The sequence below is a fragment of the Eulemur rufifrons genome, chromosome 4 (assembly GCF_041146395.1).
Source record: "Eulemur rufifrons isolate Redbay chromosome 4, OSU_ERuf_1, whole genome shotgun sequence".
Taxonomy (NCBI): Eukaryota; Metazoa; Chordata; class Mammalia; order Primates; family Lemuridae; genus Eulemur; species Eulemur rufifrons.
In genome coordinates this window covers 40,288,761-40,316,221 of record NC_090986.1, presented here as the reverse complement: position 1 = coordinate 40,316,221, position 27,461 = coordinate 40,288,761, and the positions used below count along the sequence as shown (strand labels likewise).

Genomic DNA, 27,461 nt, shown 5'->3' with positions numbered 1-27,461 from the left:
GTCTGCAAGGAAGAAAGAGAGAAATGGATGCCCGGCTACACTCTAAATCATCCTCACCCCCTTTTTTACAATTCCTAAATAAAAAGCCTGAATACCAGATTCTCTCTGCCATCACACTTTCCTCCTCTTCCTTTTCATCATGTTGACCCTTTTGTCCACTTGGGAAAAAGTAAAATAAACTTCTTCTTTCTATCCTAATCTTTGGAGAAATTTTCCTCAAACTCACGTGCACCAGCACTCCACCCTAACAAATCGGAATTCCAATTTATTAATTTACATTGATCAGAATTTTATAATTTCTGGTATCCATAGAAGCCTGCTATTGAGGCATTTATCTGCATCAAGGTGCCTGAGAAGGGAGTTAGCAATGCTCACTTGGTCAGTGTGAAGGAACAGGTGCTGAGGGCCACCTACCACAGACCACGGAAAAGCCCAAGGGGACAGAGGCACATCTACCCCAGCCAGAGAGATCCTGCAGTTAAGGGTCATGTCCCAACACCAGTGACCAGTCTGCCAAATGCGGAATTTATCAATAAGAAAGAACAGTGAAAAATCACCTGACATGAGTAAAACCAACAGCATGAAAAGAGGCACCAAGGTGAAGAAGCACCATCAATGATCCCAGAAGAAAACTTCTGTTTCTGAAGTCATTTTCTAAAAGACATTGAGAAGTTACAGTATTCGTAAAACAAGACGTTACTGCCCATTGATATGTCAATTAGGTTCCCAAAGCCTCAGTATGCCAACTCAGCCACCACAAAGTTTCACAATGATTCAATAGCCAATTATATATCCTGGAATTCATGGTTTATTGAAAGGCCTTCACATACCACAAATCATGCAATTAATATTCAACACACAGGCAGGAATAATAAGTGGGTAATGAACCACAGTGATGGCACCGACAGACAAGCTGAGTGTGTCCAGAAGTTTTTGGGGAGGGGGCTAGGGATTCAAGGCTTTTCTCAGGCAGCGCCAATCCAATATGGGGGAGGGAAAGCCTCAGAGTTCTCACAGAGCCTCCAAAGGCATCTCGAGATGGCTGGGTCTTTGCTGCTTTTATGATCCTCCCAGGTGGGTCTGTTCTCATTATCTCAGCTACCTTTCACTCTCTACCTGTTCATGTCAGGTCTCAGGTGGTACCGGGCAACTAGGTGTTATCTTATCACATCAGTTCATTACATATATGTTTATCACCTTGAGGAGGAGTGACTCCACTGTAAGCTTAATTCTAGTTGGCATGGGTGACTCCATTTTGAGACATTAGGATCACAAATCGGTATGCTATATCACAAGAAAACACTGCTGTGTAAAATGTTCATCAGAGAACAAGAAAGAGTTCTTATAAAAGAAAAACATGATTGCCAAAATAGGAAACTCAATAAAAGAGCTGAATAGCAGAATGAGCACAACTGAAGAATAAATTAGTGAATAGAAGATCTAGTCATGAAGTCCTATCAGGACATTGAACCCAAATATAAAAATATAGAGATTAAAAGATTCAAGTGGAGACATGGAAGAAAAATGCGGAGTCATATCTATTTAATATATATTCAGAAGGAGAAATAGAGAGGAAATTGAATCAAGAAAATAGTAGAAGAAAATTTCTGTGAGATAAAAAATATCTTCTTATAGAATCTCATATGAAATGGGAATATCAAAAGGATGTAACTAGACCTTTGCTGCTGAGATGTTTAACTGGATTCCTTTTGAGACCTGGGATAATTTTACATTTAAATTTAGCTTTAAAAGAGCAAGAACTTCTTCAATTCTATTCTGTTTGCTAAATATACATAAATAATTTCTGCATGGAATATTTTTTAAAGTCTGCCTGATTCATTCAAATAAGGCATCAATCCATTTTATTCTGCTTTTAGCAAACATCTGGTGCAGGGCAATATAGCGTGTGGATAATCACTCAGCATTTGCTAGTTAACTACGAAACACTAACAGTCTGTTTTATGCTTATGAGAAAGCTACAAACAATACTTTTCTTTGAGGTAGAGTGATTTGGAGATAAATTATAACCATGTTGAGTTTCCACAAATGGAAAAATTTCTTCACAATAAAGTATGTTGAGTCAGTTGTATTTAAGCAATGAATTTATGGCCACACATTCATTCAATAGTTCAGATTCTTCATTTCATAGTCCCTGTAACTTAATCCCATGCTGTATACTTAGAAAATTCCATACAAAGTCTAATAAGTTGGCAAAGAAAATGGCAGGGGTGGGAGGCATATAATCATACAAAATAAACATTGACTTTGTTATGCATTCTCCTAAGTATTTCTTTTAAAATATTCTTTCTTGATGTCTTACTGGAGTTTTCACCTTCCCTGTTAAAATTTGACTCTATCTTCTTGCCTAAGGGCTGGGGAAAATGGAGCCAGAACAATTGAGGATAGACAATGGCCTAAAGTGGAGATTTTGATAATTGTTGCTATTGTTGCTTTAAGGAAATTAAACATAATTTACCCCAAGTTTCATCTTTTACAAAAACATTCTCATGATGAGTACATTTCAATGTTCCAAATGAATTAAAGAAAACTAACTAGGGTAACAAACTCTGCTGACTTCCACTATGTTTTCTCATAAAATGTTTCCTTCCAATAAAGTGAAACTTAAGTCCTGAGATTGACTATTTTGCCCAAAAGTGGCACAGGAAGGGCAAGGAAGGAAAGAGGAAACTGAAATTCAAATATCCTAACCACCTATTCTGGACAAAATTAAACAGATTCAATGGTTTGTTTTTCTTTTTTAGAAATAGTTTGCATTCTCACATTCCTGATTTGCTGTTTCAAATATTCCTGATTTACTCTGATAGTTTACGTTCTCCCACAAGCAATCTCTTGTAGCAGGAACTGCTGTTGTCAAGATGATGAGAAAGATATGTTCATTGTATTCCACTTGTTGTCAGATCAGCATTCCAAAACAAGATAAAAGTCACAGCTGTTTAAAAATATATCTTCCTGACACATTTTTTGTTGGCAATGAAGAAGGGTTAAACTTTATTCATGTATTGGTATGACTGACTAATTGAAAGCATCAGGTTTGCATTAATTCTTTCCACAAGTATTTATTGAGTACTACGGTGAGTACCTGTGTGAGACCCTGGGATACAGTGATCAATGGATAGATCAGTTCCCTGCCTAAAAAGAAGAAGGGATACAAAGGGGGGGACAATTGTGCCCCATGGGAAATGCAGGTAGGGCACTTGACCTAAATTTAGGATGCTGTGGAGAGCTCCTAGAAGTAACCTCTACCCTTAGACAGGGAGTTCTCAACTTTGGTACTATTACCATTTGGGGCCAGTTAATTCTTTGATGCTGGGGCTGTCCTGTACATCATAGGATGTTTAGCAACATACCCGGGCTCTAACTATTAGATGCCACAATTTGTTGACAACCAAAATATCTCCAGACATTGCTAAATGTCCTCTGGGGACAAACTGATTCCCAGTTAAGATCACTGACTTAGGTGGAAGATGAGGAAAGTTGGGGGGTAAGGGAGAAGAAAGGGGTAGTAGGGTGAGGGAGAAGACCTGAGAGGTAAGAGGGAATCGCTGGTATCAAGATCCGTAAGGCAGCAAAGACCACGGCCCCACAGGGTGTGGGTGGCAGGTACTAAGCTTGATATGAGAATGAAGAGATAACTAAAGTCATAACCTAGGGACCCTTATAAATCATTATCAGCTTGGAGTTTATATTAAGTATCTATTGCTATGTGTGATGATTAACTTTATGTGCCAACTGGCCCATGAGGGTGCCCAGATAGTTGGTCAAACATTATTCTGGGTATTTCTGTGGGAATGTTTTGGATGAGTTTAACATTTAAATCCATAGACTGAGTAAAGCAGATTGCCCTCCCTGATGTGGGTGGGCCTGGTTTAGTCAGTTGAAGGTCTAAATAGAACAAAATGGCTGATCCTCCCCAGGATAAGAGGGAATTTCTCCCACTCAACTGCCCCTGAGCTGGCACAAGGGTGAACACCTGCCTTTATAGTTGAACAGAAGCATTGTTCTTCCAGTGTCTCAAGCTTGCCAGCATTTGGTCTGGAACTACAGCACGGCTGTCCTGGTTCTCAGCCCTTCAGACTTGGACAGGCACAACGCACAGGCTCTTCGGGTCTCCAGCTTGCCCGCTGCAGACCGTGACACTTGTCAGGCTCCACAATCGAATGAGCCAGTTGCTTATAATTCACATACGAATACACAGAGAGACACGTTCAGTTGGCTCTGTTCCTCTGGAGAATCCTAATGCACTATGTATAATAACAAATTATCTCAAAACTTCTCCATTTAAAACAACAAGCCGTTATTATCTCGACAGTTTTTAAGAGTCAGGAATCCTGGAGCAGTTTAGCTGGGTGACTCAGGCTTGGCATCTCTCACGAGGTTTGAGCCGAGCTGCCAGCCAGGCTGCCGTCTCTGAAGGCTTGAGATGCTCCGGAAGGATCAGTGCCCAAGCTGGCCCTTTGCAGGAGGCTGCCGCTCCTCCCTGGTGGGCCTCTCCTACGGGCTTCTCACAACACTGCTTCCTCCAGGGCAAGTGAGCAAAGGGAAGACTCACATTAAAAACAGTTTGTACCCCTGGAACATTTTGAAATAAAAAAAATAAATAACAACTCCAAAATAATTATAAATAAATAAATACAATACAATACCATAACTCTGGCTTCTGTTTAGATCCAGAAGCAAAAGGCAACAGAAGTCATCAATTGGTTTTGATCCGAGAGTCTCCATCAATATGCAATTTGTCATTTAAGCCCCTGGATAGTTAGAAAGTGACTCTCATTATGGAGGAACTTAGTCTTGGAATTGATCACAGTAACATGAAAGTACTAAGTGCATAATTAAACCAGCAAGTAATTGAACTAACTCTTCTTCTGAATGCAATAGCAGCAAAACCTGAGGCCCAGAGAAGCTAAAAGATGGAACTCCCATTAAATCTCCAGGGACCTGAGAGAGCTCATCACTCCTTTGCAAGGCCTTTCCATGGTAGATGGCAGAGGCCATCATGGCGCCGTTCTTCATTTTCATGTAAAAGTGGTCTGAGGCGTCTCAACGTCAAACTTGACTCTCAACTTGAAAATACTTTTTTGCCTCTTGAGGTCTTGAACTTTTCTTATTTAAATTGGGAGGAGTAGTAACAGTGACAACTCTCACAGAGGCTCTTAAGGGAAATAAAAGAACCTACTACATCAGTGTGACCATACAAATAAAGTAAATATAGACATTTAAGATGAAAAATCCAGAATTCCCAACCGGCATAACGCTTAAGATAGTTTTAAGCGTTTATCGCACTAGATGTCTATGTTTCCTTTCAGCTCTAGAAGATAACTGTAAACAGCAATTTATGTAGGGTATCCAGCCATAAATCACAGAATCTTATAATGTGATTGTTCTCACACAATGGCCCCAACATACTCATCTTGCCCGCCCCTACCCCAAATACTCATCTTGTTCTTTGGATGCAGGAATCCAGCCTTCTGCTGGAAACTGGCTTTGGAGTCCACTGATGAAAAGATTGACATGGTATCGTGAGGCACACAACCACCATCTGCGCCAATACTGGGCTTGGTCTGGGTTTCCCCAATCTGTACCACAGTTGGGAAGTCCACTGTGGGCAGCAGTTGGCTGATGAGTAGAATCCAAACATCCTCACGCCTTCATCCTCCTGAGTCCCTCTTCCCTCTACCATCCAAGTAGGTACAATCACACACCCCTTCCTTTGACCATCAGTTAACCACTTAGGGTAATCAAAAAGTACCTATATTCTCTTAGTTGTTGTTCATCACTTCTCCCTCTGACTAGTACCCTGAGCTTCTCTCTCCAGCCCCACGTATTCCATGCATGATCAACCTCCTCTGCCTTCATTTCCAAAGCAGGGCTAACGCTAGATTATAGTATGGAACAAACTTTCCTAAGGATATGAGAATAACATTAGGGAATTATTACACTGAAAAGAAAAACCTCAAATTAGATATTTGATCTGGCTGCTCCTTAAATCTGTCTGCCTGTGTCCTTTCACATCAGATTTCCTGCTGCCACTTCCCCCTTGTAGCCCCCAGCCTATAGCCACAGCGCCAGCCCACCAATCCATGCGTTTCTCAACGACCCTATGGCCCCGTCTCTAGAGCCTTACATTCTTTCTCTACAGGCTCCAACCAAGAGAAGCAAAACTACCTAACCCCAACTCGCAGAGACACTGTCTCCCCGCAAGAAAGACAGCCTTTTGCACTTTTATGCAGAGTAGTTTAGCTCTTGTTTGTCCCAAAACTCTCCCTTCTGTAATAGGATTGCTATAGAACCCTAAGGCTCATGGAGATTTCCTTCATAATTGAAATAAATCATAGTGACTGATTATAAGCAGAGACCTGGACAAGCTGTATTAAAGCCAAGTCAGGCAGTAGCAGGGAAGTAGAAAGGCACGCAGTATCCCAGAAGCCAGGCAGAGGACCAGGAACCAGAGATGAGCAAATATGAAAAGAGCAGTCCAGGAAAAGACAAGGGCACAAGCTGAGAAGAAGTATAATTAACTCTCAATGCCCTTCCTGCTTCCTAATCTCAAGCTACCAAGAACTTCTGGTCGGCACATTTGTCCTTAGATAATGGTGACCAGCAGGGTGAAGTGGAAGGGGAAAAGGGGCATATACCTCAAATATTGCACATGCCACATATTACTCTTAACCAATCCACTATTTGGGGGCATTTGATTGTGTCTAATTTTTAGTTATAATCAGGGCTATGAATTTTCTTTATATATGGGTTTTTTTTTCCTCAATCTTTCCATATATCCATGCTTATTTCCTTAGTATAAATTTTTAGAAGTGGAATGCTAGTTGAGTGTAAAGATTTTTCTAATATTGACACAAGCCATCTAGGCACAAGAATCAGTCCTAGCTTTAACATAAATTTACTTTTTCCTGAACCCTTCCTAGCCTCATTTAATTTTTCATCTGCTGAGGAGTTAAACATTCAACGTAGAGGAAGTTGAAGCGCACTATGTTTGGAAGTGCTGACATGATGGAAATTCTAGAGTTAGAAGAAAGTGAAAGGAAAAGTGTTGGAGAGGAGGGAAGGGTATAAAGGCAGAGTGAGCCACCCAGCAAACAAATCACTCCTCCCATTCCACTCCTGAGCTAAACCTCCTCTGTAGAACAACATGATGCTCAAGGTATTGTGACATTTTATGTGGCTTACTTAAATTCCTTTTCTACCTTATTTCTTCCTTTCTCAATTTTCTTGTTGCCCTCTCCTTTTAAGCACTATCTTCTGCTTCAAAAAAAAAAAAATGGCATTTTAACTTTTCTCATAGCCTCTGGGCTACCTAATTAACTGCATGTTGGTTTTCATCACGGTTTTACAAATTAGAGACATGATTCTGTTGTATTAAATTAGGAAGAAAATCAATCATTGTAAGTTCGTTGACTTTTAGCCTCCTAGTCTTATATGTGTCCGTCATGACATGGCCAGATTGCACTTCTAATTATCTGTCCACTGCCACCCACCGTCCCTTGCAGAAGATAAACTTTTTGAGGCAGAAGCCATAACGTATTGGTTTGACATTCTAGGGAGCTTAGCACAGTGTTGGACACATAGCAAGAACTTGTGAAATATATTTATTCAATGACTGCATATTATGCCTTAATTTATACATTAATCATTGTAGTTAACTAAAAAGAGATTTAAATGCCATGAGAAAGTCCAGCGGACCAGAAAGATATTTTAGAAATAGATGGATGCAAGGTTCATAGACAGCTGAGCAGCTGTGTGTGTATTGCCCTCATGTTTCCTCCCTCCAGGGGCCAGGAAGAGCCGTGTGTTCTTTGGCACATAGGGTGGTGTTCAGGACTTTCAGGGGATCCCGTGGGGCCCCACCTTCTAAGCCACCAGCAGCACTGCCCACCTCATGTGGATGGATGGCACAACCCCCTCCAGGGCTGCCTGTTGGTGCCCCACCTCCCACGTGCTCCCTGGCATGCACAGTTTTCTCCATAAAGCACCCCCAGGTCAGGTCTAACCCTGAAGAGCTGAGCAATCAGTCACTAAATGCTCTCAACTGAGGGATCGTGGAGGTGGGAAGAGAGGTGAAAAAAAGGTAGTTTTGCTGAGAAACAGGGATCCAACCAGTACTTGAAACTCAAAGTTTTACTTGACAGATATTCAAGCCAGTTCTTTTCCTCTCCTCCCTCCCTCACTCTGTCCCTAAGTATGTTTACCCAAATTTCTACCAGCGTGAAAATCAACATTATTGTTATTCTCCACCTCATCAGAAACTTCTGCCAGCACCCTTTCTCTCTCCCAGCTGTCTTCTCTCCAGCTTTCTCCCACTCTAAACTCCCCTTAGCTTTCTATCAAAGCTATCAGAGACATAAAAAGTAGCCCATCCTTTTTAAAATCGCAGGCATTCCCTGACTTGATAAATCTGGAGACTCTAACAATAGGACTAGTTGGTGGCCAGGGTGAAGGACTTTCAGCTGGGCACTGCTTCCGTCTCTGTGACTCTGCCTTGCACTGAGCTCAGTATCAGAGAGCCTCAATCCCCTAATCCAATAACCCTCACCCTACAGCTAACATTTTAAAATGAGGTATCTGACACTCAGAGAGACAGAGTAAGTTGTGCAATGATGTAATTACCAGGGCAGGAAAGGAAAGCAACCCAACATTTACCAAGTGGTCCTAAGTGCCAGGCATATGGTGAAACCAACGTAAGAGTGGATGTTTTTTAACTATACGTAATAGGTGTCCTCTTATGAAGACGTGTAGAAAACAAAATAATTGCCTATGCATTGAAGAGTTTGATAGTTAAAGGAATTGCAAAGTACTCTACTGCTTATGAAATGCACATAATCCTGTAAATTTTTATCACCTGGTTTGTGGGTAGAAGCAGAATGACTTTCTCCCCTGGGATCACCACGGGCACTTCATATTCAACAAAGTCACACTGAGCCCATTACCATTGTCCAAAAGGCTGTTCCTCTTCCCGTGTGCTCTCTCTTGGCAAACGGCACTGCCACTGTCCCACCCAGACTCTGGGCTACTGCAGCAGTCTCTTAACTGCCTTTCTCTACCCCTCTCTAATCCATTCTCTACACGACAGTCTATGGAGATCTTTCCAAAACGTAAATCCGACCCTATCTCTACCTTTCTTAAGACAGCACTTTGGCTTCCTGTTGGCGTCACAGTGTTTAGCATGATGTAACATGCATCATTCAGTCCTGGGCTGCAAATCCATTCTCCCTCTCACCTCTGCCTCCTACTTGCAGCTCCGCAGCTGAAGGGTGCCAAATTCCCTCCACCCTCTCACACCTCCAAGCTTTGGCCCATGCTGCTACCTCCACCTCTAACCTCTATCCTCATCCCCTGTATCTTTGCCTGGCTGACTCCTCTAAGTTCTCATAACCAGATCAGGTGTCAATGTCTCCAGGCAGCCTCCACCAACAAGAAAGAGCAGGCAGTGGTTCTCAAGTCACATATGTAATTTTACATTTCCTAGTAGCTATATTTTTGAAGACGAAACTGATGAGATTAATATTTTATTTATACTATATTCCAATATATATACTATATATTTTATTTATACTATATTCTAATATATCAATAATGTATTATTGATATCATTGTATTAAATTTTGATTTGGCATATATCAATGTTTTTAAAGTATTGAGATGCTTTATATTCTTTTTTCCTACAAGTCCTCAAAATTCAGTCTTGATTTTACTCTTATGGCACATCTGGATTTGGACTAGCCATGTTTCAAGTGCTCAGTGGCCACATGTGGAGAGCAGCTAGCATGCTGGACATGAGCACCAGAGCACATGAGAACCACCTGGAGATCCTAATGCAAACAGAATCCTGTGCTCCGCTTCCAAAGGTTCTGTTTCTGGGGAGAGTCTAACTCTGGTGTTCTAGAGCGGTGGCCAGAAATGTTCACGTTCAGTAAGAATCCCAGGTAGCTCTCCTCTACATGTTCCTCAGACCACACTTCAGGAAATTTGGGCTTAGTAGCCAGATGCACTGATTTTGGAGTTATACTTAGAGGGGTCTACATCCAGAATCCACCAGTTAAGAGCTGTAAAAATTAGTGGCTTCAGTTTTCTAGATCTCAGTCTCCTCACCTGCAAAAACTCCTACCTAGAGACTTGTTGGTATCAAATGGATAATGTATTTGAAACACTCAGCACACTGTCTGGCACACAAATGGCAGAAAAGGACAGCTGTCTGATTGCACCACACCCTCAGAAACCCCCACTACGTGGACGAGGTGTCCTGCACATCACCTCCGACTTTCTGTGCTTCCCTCTGCCATCGCCTGTCACCGCACTGCGTCATCATCTGCGTGCTGGCCTGTCCCTCCACCCGCCGGGGGCCAGAAACTGGCTGTTGTGCATTTCCACATCCCTCTGTCTCACACACAGTGGGTGCTTAGTACACATCATTTATTAGAAGTTGAACTAAATTAGATCAACTGGGTTTCTTCCAGCAGAGCAAAACTCTACACAAGAATTAAGTACAAAGTGGAGTATACAACTGTTTTAACGCTCTCTCCTTTAAAGTCTGTCACAGAAAGCTTCGCCAGAGTGATCCATGGCTTGACAGTGGGACACCTGACCGATCAAGTCATTCAGAGGAGCAAGAGAATGATCCTGGACACGCTGGGCGTCGGGTTCCTGGGAACCAGCACGGAGGTGTTTCACAAAGCCAGCCAATACGGCCAAGTAAGAAGCTCAAAGTCTACTTTAGAGATAAAACCAAGTGTGCACACGTGTTTTATTTACTCTATACTGAGTTTTATAGATAGTACTTGATGTATATAGCATTGTTCTATGTAGTTTTATGATTTTCTGTGTTTCAGTGTCTGAGTTTTACTATCTGCCCATATCCTTTACTAAGTCACTGTCTTAAAACCATACACTAGGAATATCTCACAGTTTATTATTATGACTAAAAGCACATTTTAACCTGAAAGTCTCAGAAACAGTAGCACCTACCATAGACCATTTGTTCATGCAAAGACCATTTAAGATTCTTTGGCGAAAAGACTGGTTGAATACTCTGAGCAGAGAGTGGCCATGTATGTGTAAGATGTAACATCTGTTCTCTGTAGGATGTAGTACTGTACATGGCTAGCCCACCTTCCCTGGTATTTACTCTAAAGAGTAAATAAGAGCAAATTCAGGCGTGCATCCCTGGAGCACTTCTGCATTACCATGTGGCATCAAGCAACAGCATCTCCCCTCCCTTCCATGGGAAAAGTCACATATTCTACAAGGAAGAGAGGACCCAATGACTAAGGCTTCCTATCTTACACAAAGGGTTGAAGTAAGAACTGTTCATCTAATGCTGCAAACGATGAAGAATAACGCTTGAAGTGATGACTGGTATGTTGCATACACACTCTATATCACTAATTGATATTCTTTCATTCCAGATCTATAGTTCCAACATATCCAGCACTGTCTGGGGCCAGCCGGACTTCAGGCTCCCGCCTACATATGCTGCTTTTGTTAACGGTGTGGCTGTAAGGAGGTTTTCACGTTTTTTCAACTATTTGAATATCGTAATAATTTTAGAGCCAGAAAATATCTCAGAAATCACCCAACTTCCATATCGTACAGATGAGATAATTGAAACCCAGAGAGATAAAGTGGCCTGCCCTCTCTCCGGTGTACTAATTCAGTTCTCATATTTTTATGGTAAATTGATGCTTTTCAAACAAATTATGTAGTAGAGGAAATAAGAAGGAAGGGGAAGGATTTAGATAAAAACACTCCCAAGGTATCCCAACTCTAAACCTTGAATGTGTATAGCAAACAAACAAACAAAAGAAAAAACCATAAAACCCAATATCCAGACACAATTTCTTCTCAGTTCCTTCTGTTGTGGGTGCTAGTTTCTATCCAGTAATGTGCCCTTCATTCGTTCATTTGTGTGTTCATTCAGTAGATATTTATTGAGAAAGGAACAATAGCCATATAGTGTATATTTTCTGAACCAAAAATCAGCACTTCTTATCTGATAGATGATTTTTATGCTTTCTCTATGTGTCAGGGGCAGTATTCTACAAGCTGTAATTTGGAAATGAACATGTTGGGATTTTTGAGACATTTTTATGGTTTATGAGGACAGTAGCTCAGAATATTGAAAGTCAAACCCAATGGTGCATTCAGAAGTTAATGTCCAACAAGCAGTGGGAAATGCACCAGCCACATCAAATAGACATAAAAATCTATTTTTAAATGAACTTCTGGATATTACTAAGTATTTTCATACAAGGGAAAAGCAAATGGCTGGGATGAAGAGGAATAAAACCTTAAAGAAGAAAGTAATGATTTTAAAACATAGCTTAATAGTTAATCTGGGTTTGAGAGTTCTTATGCTATTCTTGCAACTTCTCTAAAAGTTTGAAATTACTTCAGAATGAAAAGGTAAAAAACTATATGGCCTCGTAGGGAATAAAAGACATTGAACTTAAGGGCAGCTTGTTTAAAGGATGGGGAAGGAGGAAGCAGCAGCCAACTGATTCTGCAGCTTATTTTTTAAAGGGGAATATAGATCTTTCCAGGGGTTGTGGCAGAGACAGCCCAGGCCACCCGGGCAAGACCCAAGCTCCGTGGGGCTCACAAGCTGCTCTCTCAGGTCCTGCCTCCTCTGGGCAGAGGAACAGCAGGTCTCAGCGCCCAGCCACGTGATTAAAAACTACAGCCAGTTCTCTGGTTTTCTTTTCAGAGAATCAGATCAAAAAATTCTCCCATCAAACAAGATTATTGCCAAACTAAGTCCTTACTGGTCTGAAAGCAATTGCATTCAGGGAAAAATTTTGTTTTTGTTTGTGTCTGTTTACACAGATTCACTCGATGGACTTTGATGACACGTGGCACCCTGCGACTCACCCTTCTGGGGCTGTCCTTCCCGTCCTCACAGCTTTATCAGAAGCCCTGCCTCAGAGTCCAAAGCTTTCTGGCCTTGATCTGCTGCTGGCTTTCAATGTTGGTATTGAAGTGCAAGGCCGATTAATGCATTTCGCCAAGGAAGCCAAAGACATACCAAAGAGGTGTGGAGAGAATTTGTCCCGTTGAGAAGCAGCCACTTTCCTCTTCATCTGTCAGTCGTTACCCCCGTAGAGCTTTCTGACTTAGAGGCCAGCTCAGCTGAAGATGTTAGCATTAGTGCTGGCAGATAAGTCGATTCACCAGTCACATACCAAACCTTATATCCAGATGCAAAAGTGTGACTTCAGAAGCGCTACTGAAATTTTTCCTTTGGATTTACAGAGCCAATCAATCATAATCATGAAATAAATTGGGGCCTTTCATCCCTGGGTGACTCATGTCATTCTGGCACCCATAAGTACTCTGAATATTTCTGATCCCAGCCTCAAAGGAGAATCTACTCTGATTTTGCCTAGTGTCCTTCAGACTAATGAGAACATTCAGAATATCCTAACCCTAACTGTTCATCCTGTAGATAAAAAATGGCCAAATGTTGGCCATTTCATATGGTTCAATGTCATATTTATTTTGCCACTTAGCCTGGAGTAAATTGGAATACTAGGTAGTAAAGTCTCCCAATTTCTATAAGGCCTTCAGTTCTTACAGTTACTTACCTTTCAACAATCAACAACTTTCGCCTTTCTGGCAAATGATAACAGTACCATTTATAAAGAACTCACTATGTGTCAGACACTGTTGTAAACATGTGAGTTCATTCAAGGCTCCCAAAACACTAAGAAGTAGACATTATGATTATTACCACCATTTTATGTAAGAAAAAAAAAAAACAGGCATAGAGAAGTTGAATAATTTTCCCAAGACCACACAGCTAATAAATGGTAGAGCTGAGATTTGAACCTAGGTAGTACAACTCCATTATGAATGTTCTTAACCATTATGCTGTACTGCCTCTCAGGAGGTAAGGCTTGTAAATCTCTAACTCTGCTTCTTTGCTTTTCAGATTCCATCCTCCTTCGGTGGTAGGAACTTTGGGTAGTGCTGCTGCTGCATCCAAGTTTTTAGGACTTAGCTTGACAAAATGCCAAGAGGCGCTGGCCATTGCTGTTTCTTATGCCGGGGCACCCATGGCAAATGCGGCCACTGAGACCAAGCCCCTTCATATTGGCAATGCTGCCAAGCACGGGATAGAAGCTGCTTTTCTGGCAATGCTGGGTCTCCAAGGAAACAAGCAGGGTTTGGACTTAGAGGCAGGATTTGGGGCCTTCTATGCCAACTATTCCCCCAAAGTCCTTCCAAACCTAGATTCCTACACTTGGCTGCTGGACCGGCAGGATGTGGCCATCAAGAGTTTTCCCGCACATTTGTCTACCCACTGGGTGGCAGACGCAGCTGCATCTGTGAGAAAGCACCTCGTAACAGAGACAGCCCTGTTCCCCACTGAGCACATCAAGAGGGTTGTGCTCAGGATTCCACATGTCCAGTATGTAAATAGACCTTTCCCAGACTCGGAGCACGAAGCTCGTCATTCCTTTCAGTATGTGGCCTGTGCCATGCTGCTGGATGGTGACATCACAGTCTCATCCTTCCAAAAACACCAGATTAACAGGCCAGAGGTGAGAGAGCTTCTCAGTAAGGTAGAGCTGGAGCACCCTCCAGACAATCTGCCAAGCTTCGACACACTGTACTGTGAGGTAAGTGTCACCCTCAAGGATGGAGCCACCTTCACCCATCGCTCTGATACTTTCTATGGTCACTGGAGGAAACCACTGAGCCAGAAGGACCTAGAGGCAAAGTTCAGAGCCAATGCCTCCAGGACACTGTCCTGTGACACAGTGGAAAGTCTTATAAAGATAGTAGAAAAACTGGAAGACCTAGAAGACTGTTCTGTGTTAACCACGCTTCTCAAAGGATCCTCTCCACCAGAGGCAGCTTCAAAATTATCCAGCATGTAATAATTCCATCACACAATCTCTCCTGCAGTTTACCAACATCTAAATGACTTTGCTTCTGGGGAGATTTTGATGATTTGCTGTGTAAAATATGGGTCTGCTGCTTGTCTGCCCAGGAATAGAGTCCAGAAACAAAACTATATCTATTTGGAAGAAGTCCTGTCCTGTGAATTTTGCAGGACAGTTCAAATTACCTAAATCAAAATGATAAATATGCAAGAAACACACAAAAAAATTTTCTAAGCATTCATAAGGGCAAAATTTAAGTCACCTGTGATTTGCTTATAAAACTAATCTTTTCAGAGGATTTTTTTTTTTTTTTTTTGAGACAGAGTCTCCCTCTGTTGCCTGGGCTAGAGTGTCGTGGCATCAGCCTAGCTCATAGCAACCTCAAATTCCTGGGCTCAAGCAATCCTTCTGCCTCAGCCTCCTGAGTAGCTGGGACTACAGGCATGCGCCACCATGCCCGGCTAATTTTCTCTATACATATTTTTAGTTGTCTAGCTAATTTCTTTCTATTTTTTTTAGTAGAGACGCGGGTCTAGCTTTTGCTCAGGCTGGTCTCGAACTCCTGAGCTCAAACAATCCACCTACCTCGGCCTCCCAGAGTGCTAGGATTACAGGCATGAGCCACCGCACCCGGCCCCAGAGGAATTATTTTGAACTTTGTGAACTTCAAGGCTTTAGAAGAATGTGAACCCATATGTCTGTTTTCTGACAGTGGAGAGGGGCTCTGGTCTGATATGCCACCAACAGATTTCTTAGACCATGGATTACTCCCGAGCCCTCCACAGTGCCAGGGGTGCTATTGGGAGATTAGTGGATTTAAATCCTGCCTCTGCCACGTATTAGACGTGGCCCTCTGCCATAGTTTCTCAATCTGTAAAGCAGTTTTGTCTTTTCTGGACATTCCATATAAATGGAATCATATATGTAGTCATGTGTGTCTGGCTTCTTTCACTTAAATGATTTTGAGATTCTTCCTCATATGTATTAATTCTTTGTGCCTTTTCATTGCTGGGTGGTATTCCATTGTATGGATATGCCTCCATTTGTTTACCCATTCACTAGTTAATAGGCAGTTGGATTGTTTCCAGTTTGGGCTATTCCAAATAGTGCTTCTGTGAACATTCACATACAAGTTTTTGTGTTGACATATCTTTCCATTTCTCTTGGCTAGATATCTAGAAGTGGAAACACTCAGTCATTTGGTAAATATATGTGTAATTTTATTTAAAAGAAGAACTGTTTTCCAAAGTAGCTCTATCATGTTACATTTCCACCATCAGTATATAAGGGCTTCAGTTTCTCCTCATCCTCACCAACCCTTAGAATTATCTTTTTTATTTTAGCCATTCTACTGAGTATGGTATCTCATTGTGGTTTTTAATTTGCATTCCTTCATGACTAATTCTTGCCCATTCTTGCCAGTTCTTTTCATTGGGTTGTCTTCTTCTGGTTGAGTTATAAATTCTTTATATATTCTGGGTCTAAGTCCTTTATCAGATGTATGTTTTGTAAATATTTTCTCCTACTCTGTGATTTGTCTTTTCATATTTTTATTGGTGTCTCTTGAAAAGAAAACGTTTTAAATTTTGATTAAATCCATTTTACCATTTTTGAAAAATTTTATTGTTTCTTCTTTTGGTGTCTTTAGAAGGCTTTTATTAAAAATCCAGTCATATACTTTATAAAAGACACATAAGGATCCAGAAAGGTTGAAGGTAAAAAGATGTGGAAATATGGATGTAATATTAAGAAAAGAAAGCTCAGATGAGTAAATGTTAATATTAGACCAAGCAATACTAGAATTAAAGAGGGTCACTACATAACGATAAAAAGTTCAAATTCCTGGGTAACTGAAAAAAAATCCTAAACCTGTATACACCTAAATTATATTGAACTGCAAGAAGAAATAAATAAATCTACCACCATACTGAGATTTTTTTCAACATTTCTCTCCTAGTAATTGATAATTCAAGGAAGTCAAAAATAAACAGACTATAAATTATTTAATCACAATCAACATATGTTTATACAACAAGAATTCTGTGCCCAACTAGAGAATTCACAATCTTTTAAAATTTTCTAGAGAATTCTGGGCCCAACTAGAGAATTCACAATCTTTTAAAACTCACAATATTTTAAAATTTTCATAAAACATTTACAAAAATGGACAATATAAACCAACTCTCAACAACTTTCAAAGTACTGGATCATACAGATCATTTTCTTCTCTAATCACAGTGCAATTTAGTTAAAAAAAATCAATACTAAAAAGATAATTTTAAAAGCCCCAAATGTTTATAAGTAAAGAAACATTACTCTAAATAACTCTTAGATCACAGAAGAAATTATAATGAAAATTACAAAACCCTGAGAATTAACCAATATCAAAATCACTACATATAAAACTTTGTAGGCTGTAGCTAAAGCAGTACTTACAGGCATGTAGAATTTTCTATTATTGGCTCTGTGTTACCTGGATTATGCTGTTCCATAGGATATATCATGTAATGCTCATGAATTTGTCTGAACACAGCTGATTACAGAGGAGGTAGAAAAAGTGACTTCTACTGTGGCTTTGAGGTAAAATTTAATTATTGTCCTATCTTGATTAATTTCTGAAGTTTCTGGGGGCATCTAAGGACTATTAATATTATTCTCAGATAGATAGCTCAGGCCAACAGCAGGAGTTGGGGAAGCCACTCTCCCAAAGGGGACAACAGTGTTCAGGGTCACCTTGATATTAGTCATTATGCCCACTGAGTTAACCGAAGGCAGAACACATAGGGGAATGTTGGTCTGCAGAGAGACCTTAAGACTCCTCTTCTCTGGCAGGCCCACATACCACCCATCCCCAACGCACCCTGTACACAAAAATAGAGAGAGGGAGAGAGGAGAAAGAAATTGACTTCCCACATTCCCTTCTACAAGGGTCAAAAGCTACGGCATTTTTGAGCCAAAGCACTAGTGGAGACCTTTTGTTGCAATGCTATCGTTAAAGCCGAGTCCTCTTACCTCCTCCTTCCATGAGGCTGAAAAACAAGCACTGCTTCTGAGCTGCCCATCCTGTGAAAACTTGAGATGGGGGCTTAGACAACTCTGATCTGAAGTCTAGGCACTGTGGCAAATGCTTGCTTTTTGTCTTCCATGTCCTTGAGGAGGGCAATAAAGATCAGAGCAGAACTAAATGAAATAGAGACCAAAGAAACAATACAAAGGATTGATAAAATCAAAAGCTGGTTTTTCCAATGCTAAACAAAATCAATAAACCCCTAACTAGACTAACCAATAAAAGAAGAGAGAAGATCCAAATAAACAGAATCAAAAATGAAAAAGGAGACATTTAATCTGGCCATTTGTTTGTCTTCTTTTGAAAAATGTCTATTCATGTCCTTAGCCCACTTTTTTAAGGGGTTAATTCTTGTTGTTGAGTTGTTTGAATTCCTTTTAAATTCTAGATATTAGTCCCCTGTTGAATGTATAGTTTGCAAATATTTTCTCCCATTCTGTAGATTGTTCACTTTGTTGGTTGTTTCTTTTGCTGTGCATCAATAACAGTCTAGCTGAGAACCAAATCAAGAAGGTAACCCCATTCACAATAGCTGCAAAAAAACAAAAGAAAAAAAAAAGAAAAGACAAGACAAGACAAGACCTAGGAATGTATTTAACCAAGGAGGTGAAAGATCTCTACAAGGAAAACTACAAAACGATGAAAGAAATGGTAGATAACACAGACTAATGGAAAAATATCCCATGCTCACAGATCAGAATAACTAAACTGAACTGAAACTACAAGGCTTATGCACAGGGGACTGACAAGGGACTAATATCTAGAATTTACAAGGAATTCAAGCAACTGAACAACAACAATTAACCCCATTAAAAAGTGAGCTAAGGACGTGAATAGACATTTTTCAAAATAAGACAAATGGCCAAGAAGAATATGAAAAAATGTTCAACATCACTAATCAGAGAAATGCAAATTAAAACCATAATGAGATATCTTATACTAATCAGAATGGCCATTATTAAAAAGACAAAAAACAACAGGTGTTAGCAAGGATTGGAAGAAAAGGGAACTCTTATACACTGTTGGTGGGAATGTAAATTAGTGCAATCTCTATGAAAAACAGTATGGAAATTTCTCAAAGAACTAAAAGTAGACCTACCATTCAACCCAGTAATACCAAAGGAAAAGAAATCAAAATATAAAAATGATATCTGCACTCATATGTTTATTGCAGCACTGATGTAGAATCAACCTAAGTATCCATCAACAGAGGATTAGATAAAGACAATGTGGTATATACACACAATGGAATACTATTATTCAGCTACAAAAAGGAATGAAATCATGTGTTTTGCATCAACATGGATGGAACTGGAGGCCATTATCTTAAGTGAAACAACTCAGACACAGAAAGACAAATACCGTATGTTCTCACTTATAAGTGGGAGCTAAATAATGTGTACTCATGGAAGTAGAGTGTGAAATGATGGACAATGGAGACTCAGAGGGATGGGGGATGGGGAAGGGATGAATGATGGGAGGTTGCTTGGTGGGAACAATGTGCTTTGCTTCAGTGATGTATGAATTGAAGGCCCTGACTTCACCACAATGCAATGTATCAATGTAGAAAAACTGCACTTGTATACCATGAATATATACAAACAAAAAATAAAGTACCTCATCAAGTCATAAGAGTATATAATTCATTTGGTAGGAGTTAAAGATTTTTACTCCAACAATTTCTTCTAAATATTATAGCTCAACCACCATTTTCCAAGCATGCTGGAAAATATCCCTGCTATTTTTCCTATTTCATGAAAATACCATGCAGAGAGCTGGGTGCAGTGGCACATCCATGTAATCTCAGCCATTCGGGAGACTGAGGCAAGAGGATCACCTCAAAGATTGCTTAAGCCCAAAAGTTTGAGGCAGCAGCGCACTGTGATCGCAAGTGTGAACAGCCATTGCACTCCAGCCTGGGCAACACAGTGAGACCCCATCTTTTAAAAAGCAACCACGCAAAAAATCACATGTCATGGATGTGCACATTGGTGCCATCTTGTTGAAGCAATCCCATAGGATTTACTCACATCCACGTTTACATCCAGGCCTCTGTATGGCAGTGGCATGGCTCTGTCATCATCAGCAAACCTATCAGAAGAAAAGATCTAGCTGAGTGGGAAAAAACGTTTTTGGGCACCTGAATGCATGACTGTGCACAAATTACCAGTCCACACCGGCCTCTCAAACACTGCAAAGTTCAGAACAAAAACTCACAGGCACTGTGCACATAAGAGATCCGTTCCAACATGAGACTTCACTTAAATATCCAGTTAGTAAGAGAAATGAAGGCTAAATGTACCAGGATCAATAGGAAATAATTAAAGCAAGCACAATTTGATCCATATAGCTGAATGACATGATACAAGAGAATTGCTACACTGGAATTTTTTTTTTCTTACAGAGTAAGCCAATATATTTTGAAAGAATACATCTTTCACATGATTCAAAGCCATCTGGTCTTACCATCTTAAACCCCCATCCCTTATCATCCCCACCTCCACCCCAATGCCAGTCACCAAGTACCACAGCCCCATCATGAAAGATAATCTGTTAAGCTATCAGAAAAGCAGTCACGTTTATATTCATCTGGAGGAAGGAAAACAGGAAAGCATTGTAGAACCTGCTTATCCAACCGTAAGCTTTTCATCCTTTTCTTCCCTTATTATCCACCCTATTATCCTGACCCACTGTGACTTCACAAGCAGCAAGGTTGCAGCTGCCAACCCAGGGGAAACACAGCAGCAGCAGATGGACTTCCTAGCACGTAGAAATCTTGAAGAGTCCTAGACAGAACTGTTGGCAGTGTGATCCTTCCCGCCCAGGGCAGTTCTGGGCCACTCCAAAACCACCTACAAAGAAAGAGGAGCTGGGATTAATTAAAATTGCTGACAAGAAGAAGGTCTGAACACTTCTAAGGCAAAGAATGAAGATATATAAGAACAATAACACATGAGGTTAGAATGTAAAAACGGTATTCCTTTAACATCTTCTAGAGTTGATAATGTCTTTGAATTAATTCATTAACTTTGTTTTAAGAAGTCAGTATAGAAACCCATAATTGCCAAAGTTGCTCAGAGATCCTTTTGTAAAAAGTTGGTGACAAATGCTAAACCATAGGCCCAATCATTAGGGATTTTACATAGTTTCAATGTAGCCTTGCAGCAAGTGGACTCTGCAGATATAAAGGGCTTATATCAACCTAATGATAGTCATAAACAACCATTCTGCATCAACGGTATGAAATTCTGAAGACACAATCTGGGATACCCACCATGATGCTAACTTTTGCTAAATATTTCAAGTGTGGTACAAAGTGGAACTATACTTTTGAAAAGCATTTGAGATAAATTCATATCTTTTAAAAACAAAAACCTACCCCTATGTGCTAGAATAAAAGATTTTTAAAATAGCAATAATTTTTGAGATTCATTTACAAGTAATACTGTTTTAGATGTGAAAATGCTAATTTTAGCACCAGACCTCAGGAGCAACAAACTTTACAAATTTCTCTCATGATAATCCTATTTATGGTGGAAGAAAAGAGTGAATCCTCAAAACAACAGCAACTCAAATAAAATGAATTTCCCTCATTCTTTCTCTCTCTCAGGTTTTGTAGATAGAGATTTACACTTCTATTTTATTCATAATGTGTGGCAAGTCTCCAAAGACAGTACCCCAATAGTCACGTCTCCCGACATTCATGCCCTTTTGGAGTCTGCTCTCCTTGAATGGGTCTCACTTTTAATCCATAGAATACAGCAGAAATGGTGGAGAGGGACTTCTGTAGCTAGATTGTAAGAGGAAAGCCTGAGTCTCTTGTGCTAAAATAATTAACCAGAAGGCCACTAGGCTGAGATGGTTCCAGCACCTTGGGTTCGTGCATAAGCAGACTGAAACTCAGCTCAGAGTGAATGGTCATGGTGAAAGCCTAGGAAAATGACACTTCAGGTTTACCAAGCAGAAGCCACCAACTAACCTCTAACTAGAGACTTCACCAATCAGAAACTGCCAACTAACCTCTATGTAGGGACTTTCCACTTTAACCACGCAAATGTTTTCTTTGTCTTGCTTCCAAAAACACCTTAGAAAATTTCCCCCACTTTCTAGTTCTGTGGAGCCCTGAATCACTTGCAGTCTTGTGCTGCCTGATCCATGAATCAATGTCTACTCAAATAAACTGGTTAACATTTCAGTGTGCCTAAGTTTATCTTTTAACACTGCAGAATGGTTGTTCTGAGGAATGCCAGCGCTCATGGAAGAAGCCCAACCACCATGAAGTCTATGAGTCATGAGGAAGCCCAAGATTGCCACATGGGCTATAGATAGGGCCAGCTGTCAGCAGCTCCAGCCACCGCAGCCCAGGCACCAGACATGTCAGTGTGGACATCCTGCCCCACCAAACCAGGTAACCACAGCCCAGCCTCTGTCTGACTGCAACATAGTGAGAAACCCCCAACAAAGCTCAGCTAGTCAACCCACAGAAACAAGAAAGATAATAAGTTATTGATTAAGCCAATAAATTTCAGTGGTGTTTGTTACATAGCAATAACTATCTGGAATACTACACATGTAAAATAGCAGCAAGGAACCTATTTAGGTAGCTATGCATAAATATCAATAAGCAACACATCCCTGATCTAAAACAATGGTTCCCAATTCTCACGGTGGGACATTTCTGAAGTGTTGCCAAAAATTTCAAGAATATTGTGAACTTTTAAAATAATTTTAAAATAAAACTAACTTTACCACTTGTTTATTTTAAAAAAGAAATATGTAACATGCAGTTCCTTATAAAGGGGATTAAACAAAAAGGAAGTCAAAGAAATATTTGAGACAATTATATTTGTAAATCAATCTTTAATTTGAAAAGGTGATGTCACCAATCTAAAAGTGAATCCTGCACTGAAAGGGTCCAGAAACAGGCAAACCCTTCACTGTAATTTCCAAAGCCTGGAGGCCTCAAAGTGTGGTCTGCATGCCACACACCACCTGTCTGTCACCTGGGAACTGAATCATAATCTGCATTGTAACAAGACCTCCAGCTGAGTCATGCATTGGTTTAAGTTGGAGCAGCACTGGTATAGATAGAGCAGTAGTTCCCACTCTTGTCTGCACTTAAGAATCATCTGGGGATTTTTAAAAATTCCAAGGCCCGGTGCGGTGGCTCACGCCTGTAATCCTAGAACTCTGGGAGGCCGAAGTGGGTGGATCACTCAAGGTCAGGAGTTTGAGACCAGCCTGAGCGAGAGCGAGACCCTGTCTCTACTAAAAATAGTAAGAAATTATATGGACAACTAAAAATATATACAGAAAAAATTAGCTGGGCATGCTGGCGCATGCCTGTAGTCCCAGCTATTTGGGAGGCTGAGGCAGTAGGATCACTTAAGCCCGGGAGTTTGAGGTTGCTGTGAGCTAGGCTGATGCCACAGCACTCTAGCCTGGGCAACAGAGCAAGACTCTGTCTCAAAAAAAATAATAATAATAATAAAATAAAATAAAATTCCAAAATACAGGGCATACTCCAGACCAATGAAATCACACTTTCTGGAGGTGGGACACACGCCCTGGGCACTGATGGTTTTGAAGCCCACCAGGTGATATCAGTGTGCAGCCAAGTTTGGTTACCCTAGATGGAGCACTGCGGAATCACTCCGGGAGCATCGAAAAACACCATTGTTGGTTTCCGCCCCCAGAGAGTCTGATCTCACTGGTCTCAGGTGTCACCCAGGCATCGGGAGTTTCTAAAAGTGCCCCCAAGTGACTTTAATGTGCTGCACAGTTTGAGAACCACAGACCTGGAGCCTGGCATGGAAGGGTCAAAATGGCAGATGAGCCCACACCACTCTTTGGGGAAGACGGTTTTAAAGTCAGTGAGCCTTAATTAAAATGAACAGTTGGCCTCACAGCTTTCAGCTAACTCACCAGGTCTAATGACAGAATCAAGCTCACTGAGGTTCATGTCTGCCAAATCTTGTATGTCCCTCCAGGCTCTCCTGGCATTTTCCTCGGACACATTTCTCTTCTGTTGGGCTCCTTTTCAAGTGATTAACTATGTGCATCTGCTCAGTATTAGGAGCAAATACCTTCACCTTCAAAAATAGAAATAAAAACAAATGATGTCACTGCCTCCATGAAAACAATTAAGCAAACAATCTCGGAGTCTAAACCAGAAAAGAAAGTCAGAAAACCGCTAAGTAATTTGGTATGTCTTCAGGGCCAACACCAGCTACAGATATTACAACTCAACCACAAAGAAGAAAGTGCAGGGAAAAAAAATAGAGCTATAAATTAGCTTCCAGAAAGAAAGAAGATCAGAAAGATTACAAAGAGGTTGGTTTTCATATATAATATATATATACTTTTTAAATAGATGGAAGAGAGGACATAATTTTATAGATAAGAACATATAGGGCTCAAAACCACAAGAGAATTGATTAAATCAGCCCTTGAAAGCCTTAAAAGCAGTGATTCTGAACCCTGCTACATATTAGAATCACCTGGGGAGTTTGGGACCCAAAGAGGCCAGTTAAATGGAAATCTCTGGCAGTGAAAAGCCAGCTTGGGCTTTGCTATGTCTTCAAATCTCTCCAGGTGATTCTATTGTTTGTCAGGGTTGGCAACCACTAATCTAAAGCAAATGGGAGCTAAAACTCAGGGCTCTGAGTGAAAATCCCAGAGGCTTTAGTGCCAAAAGCCCAAAGTAGAACATTTGGTAGCTCTCACTTGACTGGCTTCCATGCATCCAGCCCTCCCAAGCTCTGGATCCACATCCCCCCATCCACCCTCAGAAACACCTGGAGGGATGGAGATCACTCCCGTTTCCCTCTCCCAGCCCTTGGATCAGCAGGGGTACTGATGTGGGGAAACATGAAGACTTGGAGGCAAGGGAGGAAGCTCAGGGGACCCATTTGAATATTGCGAGGCCGTTGAATCCTGCCTTCTTCATGGGCTGCTTCCTCAACCCAAAACTTGCAGGTCCACCTTGCTGGGAAGTGCACAAGGCTGCTCGGAGTCAAATGTCCTTAGCCTCTCTGAAAGGATGTCCTTAGGGCTAGAAAGCATTAAATCATGAATCTCAGCCTCCTGTTACTAGACTTCGTATTTGTTGAAGTATGTATTTATGTTCTAAACATTTACATTTTGTATTCTCCATGTTTTCAGTTGTATAAAATTAATAGTTCCTACCTGTGATATACATATATATGAGAGATCCTATGCACATATATATCTTGTCATTCGTGAAAAGACTTAGAACATTTTGAAGGGCAAGAAAGATGCAAAGAAATGTGGCTTTGGTTTTAAACCAGTAATTCCGAAAACAGTTTGGCCTTCAGTTGCTTCATGGAATTAATCATATCAACCTGCCTAACGGGTGAAACATGTCTTCAACATGCGCATGCCCCTGGGAACCTTTAACAAAGCACTGAGGCATTTGCTGGGTTGTAATCAAGAGTAAATAAGTACATCTACCTCTGTCTACTTCACCTCAAGGAGAGAGAGGTTCATTAAGCACCCACCGACTAAGGCACACAGGATATTTCCCTTCACTCATTAGCAAGTCAGTAACTACTTGTTAAAAGGATGACTAACAGTCACATTCGTTTTAATACCCTGCAAATGAAACAGGTGTCAGATGTTTCCTTTCCTACTTGAGCCCAGGACTTTGAGGTTGCAGGGAGCTATGATGGTGGCACTGCACTCTAGCCAGGTAACAGAGTGAGACCCTGTATCAAAACAAAAAACAAAGAAAGTAAAATTCAGGAGAAGTTATCTGGAGCTGGGAGAGGGGAGAACGAGAGGTTCTGTGTAATGGTTGCACAGTTTCAGTCTGGGGTGATGAAAAAGTTCTAGAGATGGACAGCCCTGATAGTTACACAACATTATGAATATGTTAATACTTAATGCCAGGGAATTGTACATTTTAAATGATTAAGTTTATGTTCTATATATTTCATCACCAAAACCAAAACAGAAACACGTGCAACTGGCAAGGGGGTAGCAGCGTGGTGGTGTGTCAGGCAGCCGCAGGTGACAGGGTCTGGGTCTGGCCTCAGCCCTGCTTTCACGCCTTGGTGGCAGAGATCCTCGCCTCCTGTTTTTTGTGTGAAGCCGGTTTCGGCATCTGGTGATCCAGCGGAGTGGGTGGAGGGAGGGGTGTTGGATGGGGTTTAAAATCAGAAAGAAGTGCGAGGGAGGGGAACAGGCCTGGGCAGAGACTGCCCCCGCCAGTCCCCAGGCTGCAGAGGGAAGAGCGGGCAGGCCCCGCCGCCACACGTGCACCACCTCGGTGCACTTCGCTGCCAGTCAAGACACAGGAGCCGGCCAGGATGCGCCCGGGTCGGGGAGTCTTGCGGCAGGACGCGGCGGCCCCAGCCGGCTCCGGGTTGCACCCGCGCGCCCCGTGGCTGCGGATCCGGGGCGGGGGCGTTGGCTGAGGGTCTTGGGCGGGAGACACCTGCCGGCTGAACCTGCCCACCTGGGCCCTGCGGACACTGCAGAGATTCTCTCCTTTCTGAGGGAAAAGAAGAGAGAGCGCAGAGAACCCTGAGCTAGACTTTATTAACCGGTAACTTTTATTTGAAAATTATCTTTAAATGTAAGAGCAAGGGGAAAAAATGTATTTTATCCTTAGCTGAACTACTATAAACTAACTTCCATGCAACTTATTTCAAAAGAGAATATCAATATTGATATGCAATTTTTTAATTAAAATTTTTTTTAATTGTGTGCAATATTTAAAAACTGCTCAGTTCCAAAGTTTGAAGTTGAAGTGGTGTTTTTGACAGGGAAGACTAAATGGGAGATGCCATTGGACCCTTTTATTTGCATCAGAACTGGAGGACAAATAATTTCTTAGGAAAATTAAAATGCAGAATTTGAGGTCCTGATACAGCGTGGACTGTAACTAAGGGCAGTGAAACCTGGCAGTCTCAGCTGGGATGCAACTATTCCTCATGATATTTTGTGTCCCACAAAGGTAACAAGTTCTTAGTCCAAGACTGCATATGTATGCAGCCTACTTTTCTTACATGATCACAGGAAAGAAACAGCAAAGGATGTAGTTACTTTGTTCAGCTGGGATGCTCCCTGAGTTTCTTCTGTACAAGCTCATTTATTGACCAGATATTTGAAGAAAATGTATTCTTTATTGTTAAAGGATGAAATCTGCAATCTCCAACAAATACTGCTTCCCCTTCCGGATCTTTAAATCATTAGCTCCATCTTCCTCCAAGAAAAATCCCTTATGTGCCAGGAGCTGAATAAAAATTTCCATCTGCTTTCAAGAAGAAACCTACCTTTCTGAACCTGGAGACAGGATACATGCTGTAAGTCACAGATTGAAGTGCAAACCCGAGAAGCTGATTCTAGCCCTTGACCCAGTAGGATATTTACATGGCCTAATACTGTCAGTGATGCCCAGATTTAGAAAGAGGAAGTAAACACAGTGTCAACATCAGGCAGGGGAAAGAGCAGCT

At 41.1% G+C, this 27,461-nt stretch overlaps 1 protein-coding gene across 1 annotated transcript; it reads left to right on the top strand.

Moving 5' to 3' along the window:
- The first annotated feature begins 7,121 nt into the window (after window positions 1–7,121).
- Window positions 7,122–15,208, top strand: ACOD1 (aconitate decarboxylase 1). Its single transcript, XM_069467142.1, has 5 exons — window positions 7,122–7,177; window positions 10,561–10,722; window positions 11,436–11,525; window positions 12,853–13,058; window positions 13,958–15,208. The coding sequence occupies exons 1-5, from the start codon at window positions 7,166–7,168 to the stop codon at window positions 14,907–14,909; spliced, it is 1,422 nt and encodes a 473-aa protein (XP_069323243.1). The 5' UTR covers window positions 7,122–7,165; the 3' UTR covers window positions 14,910–15,208.
- Window positions 15,209–27,461: the final 12,253 nt, after the last annotated feature.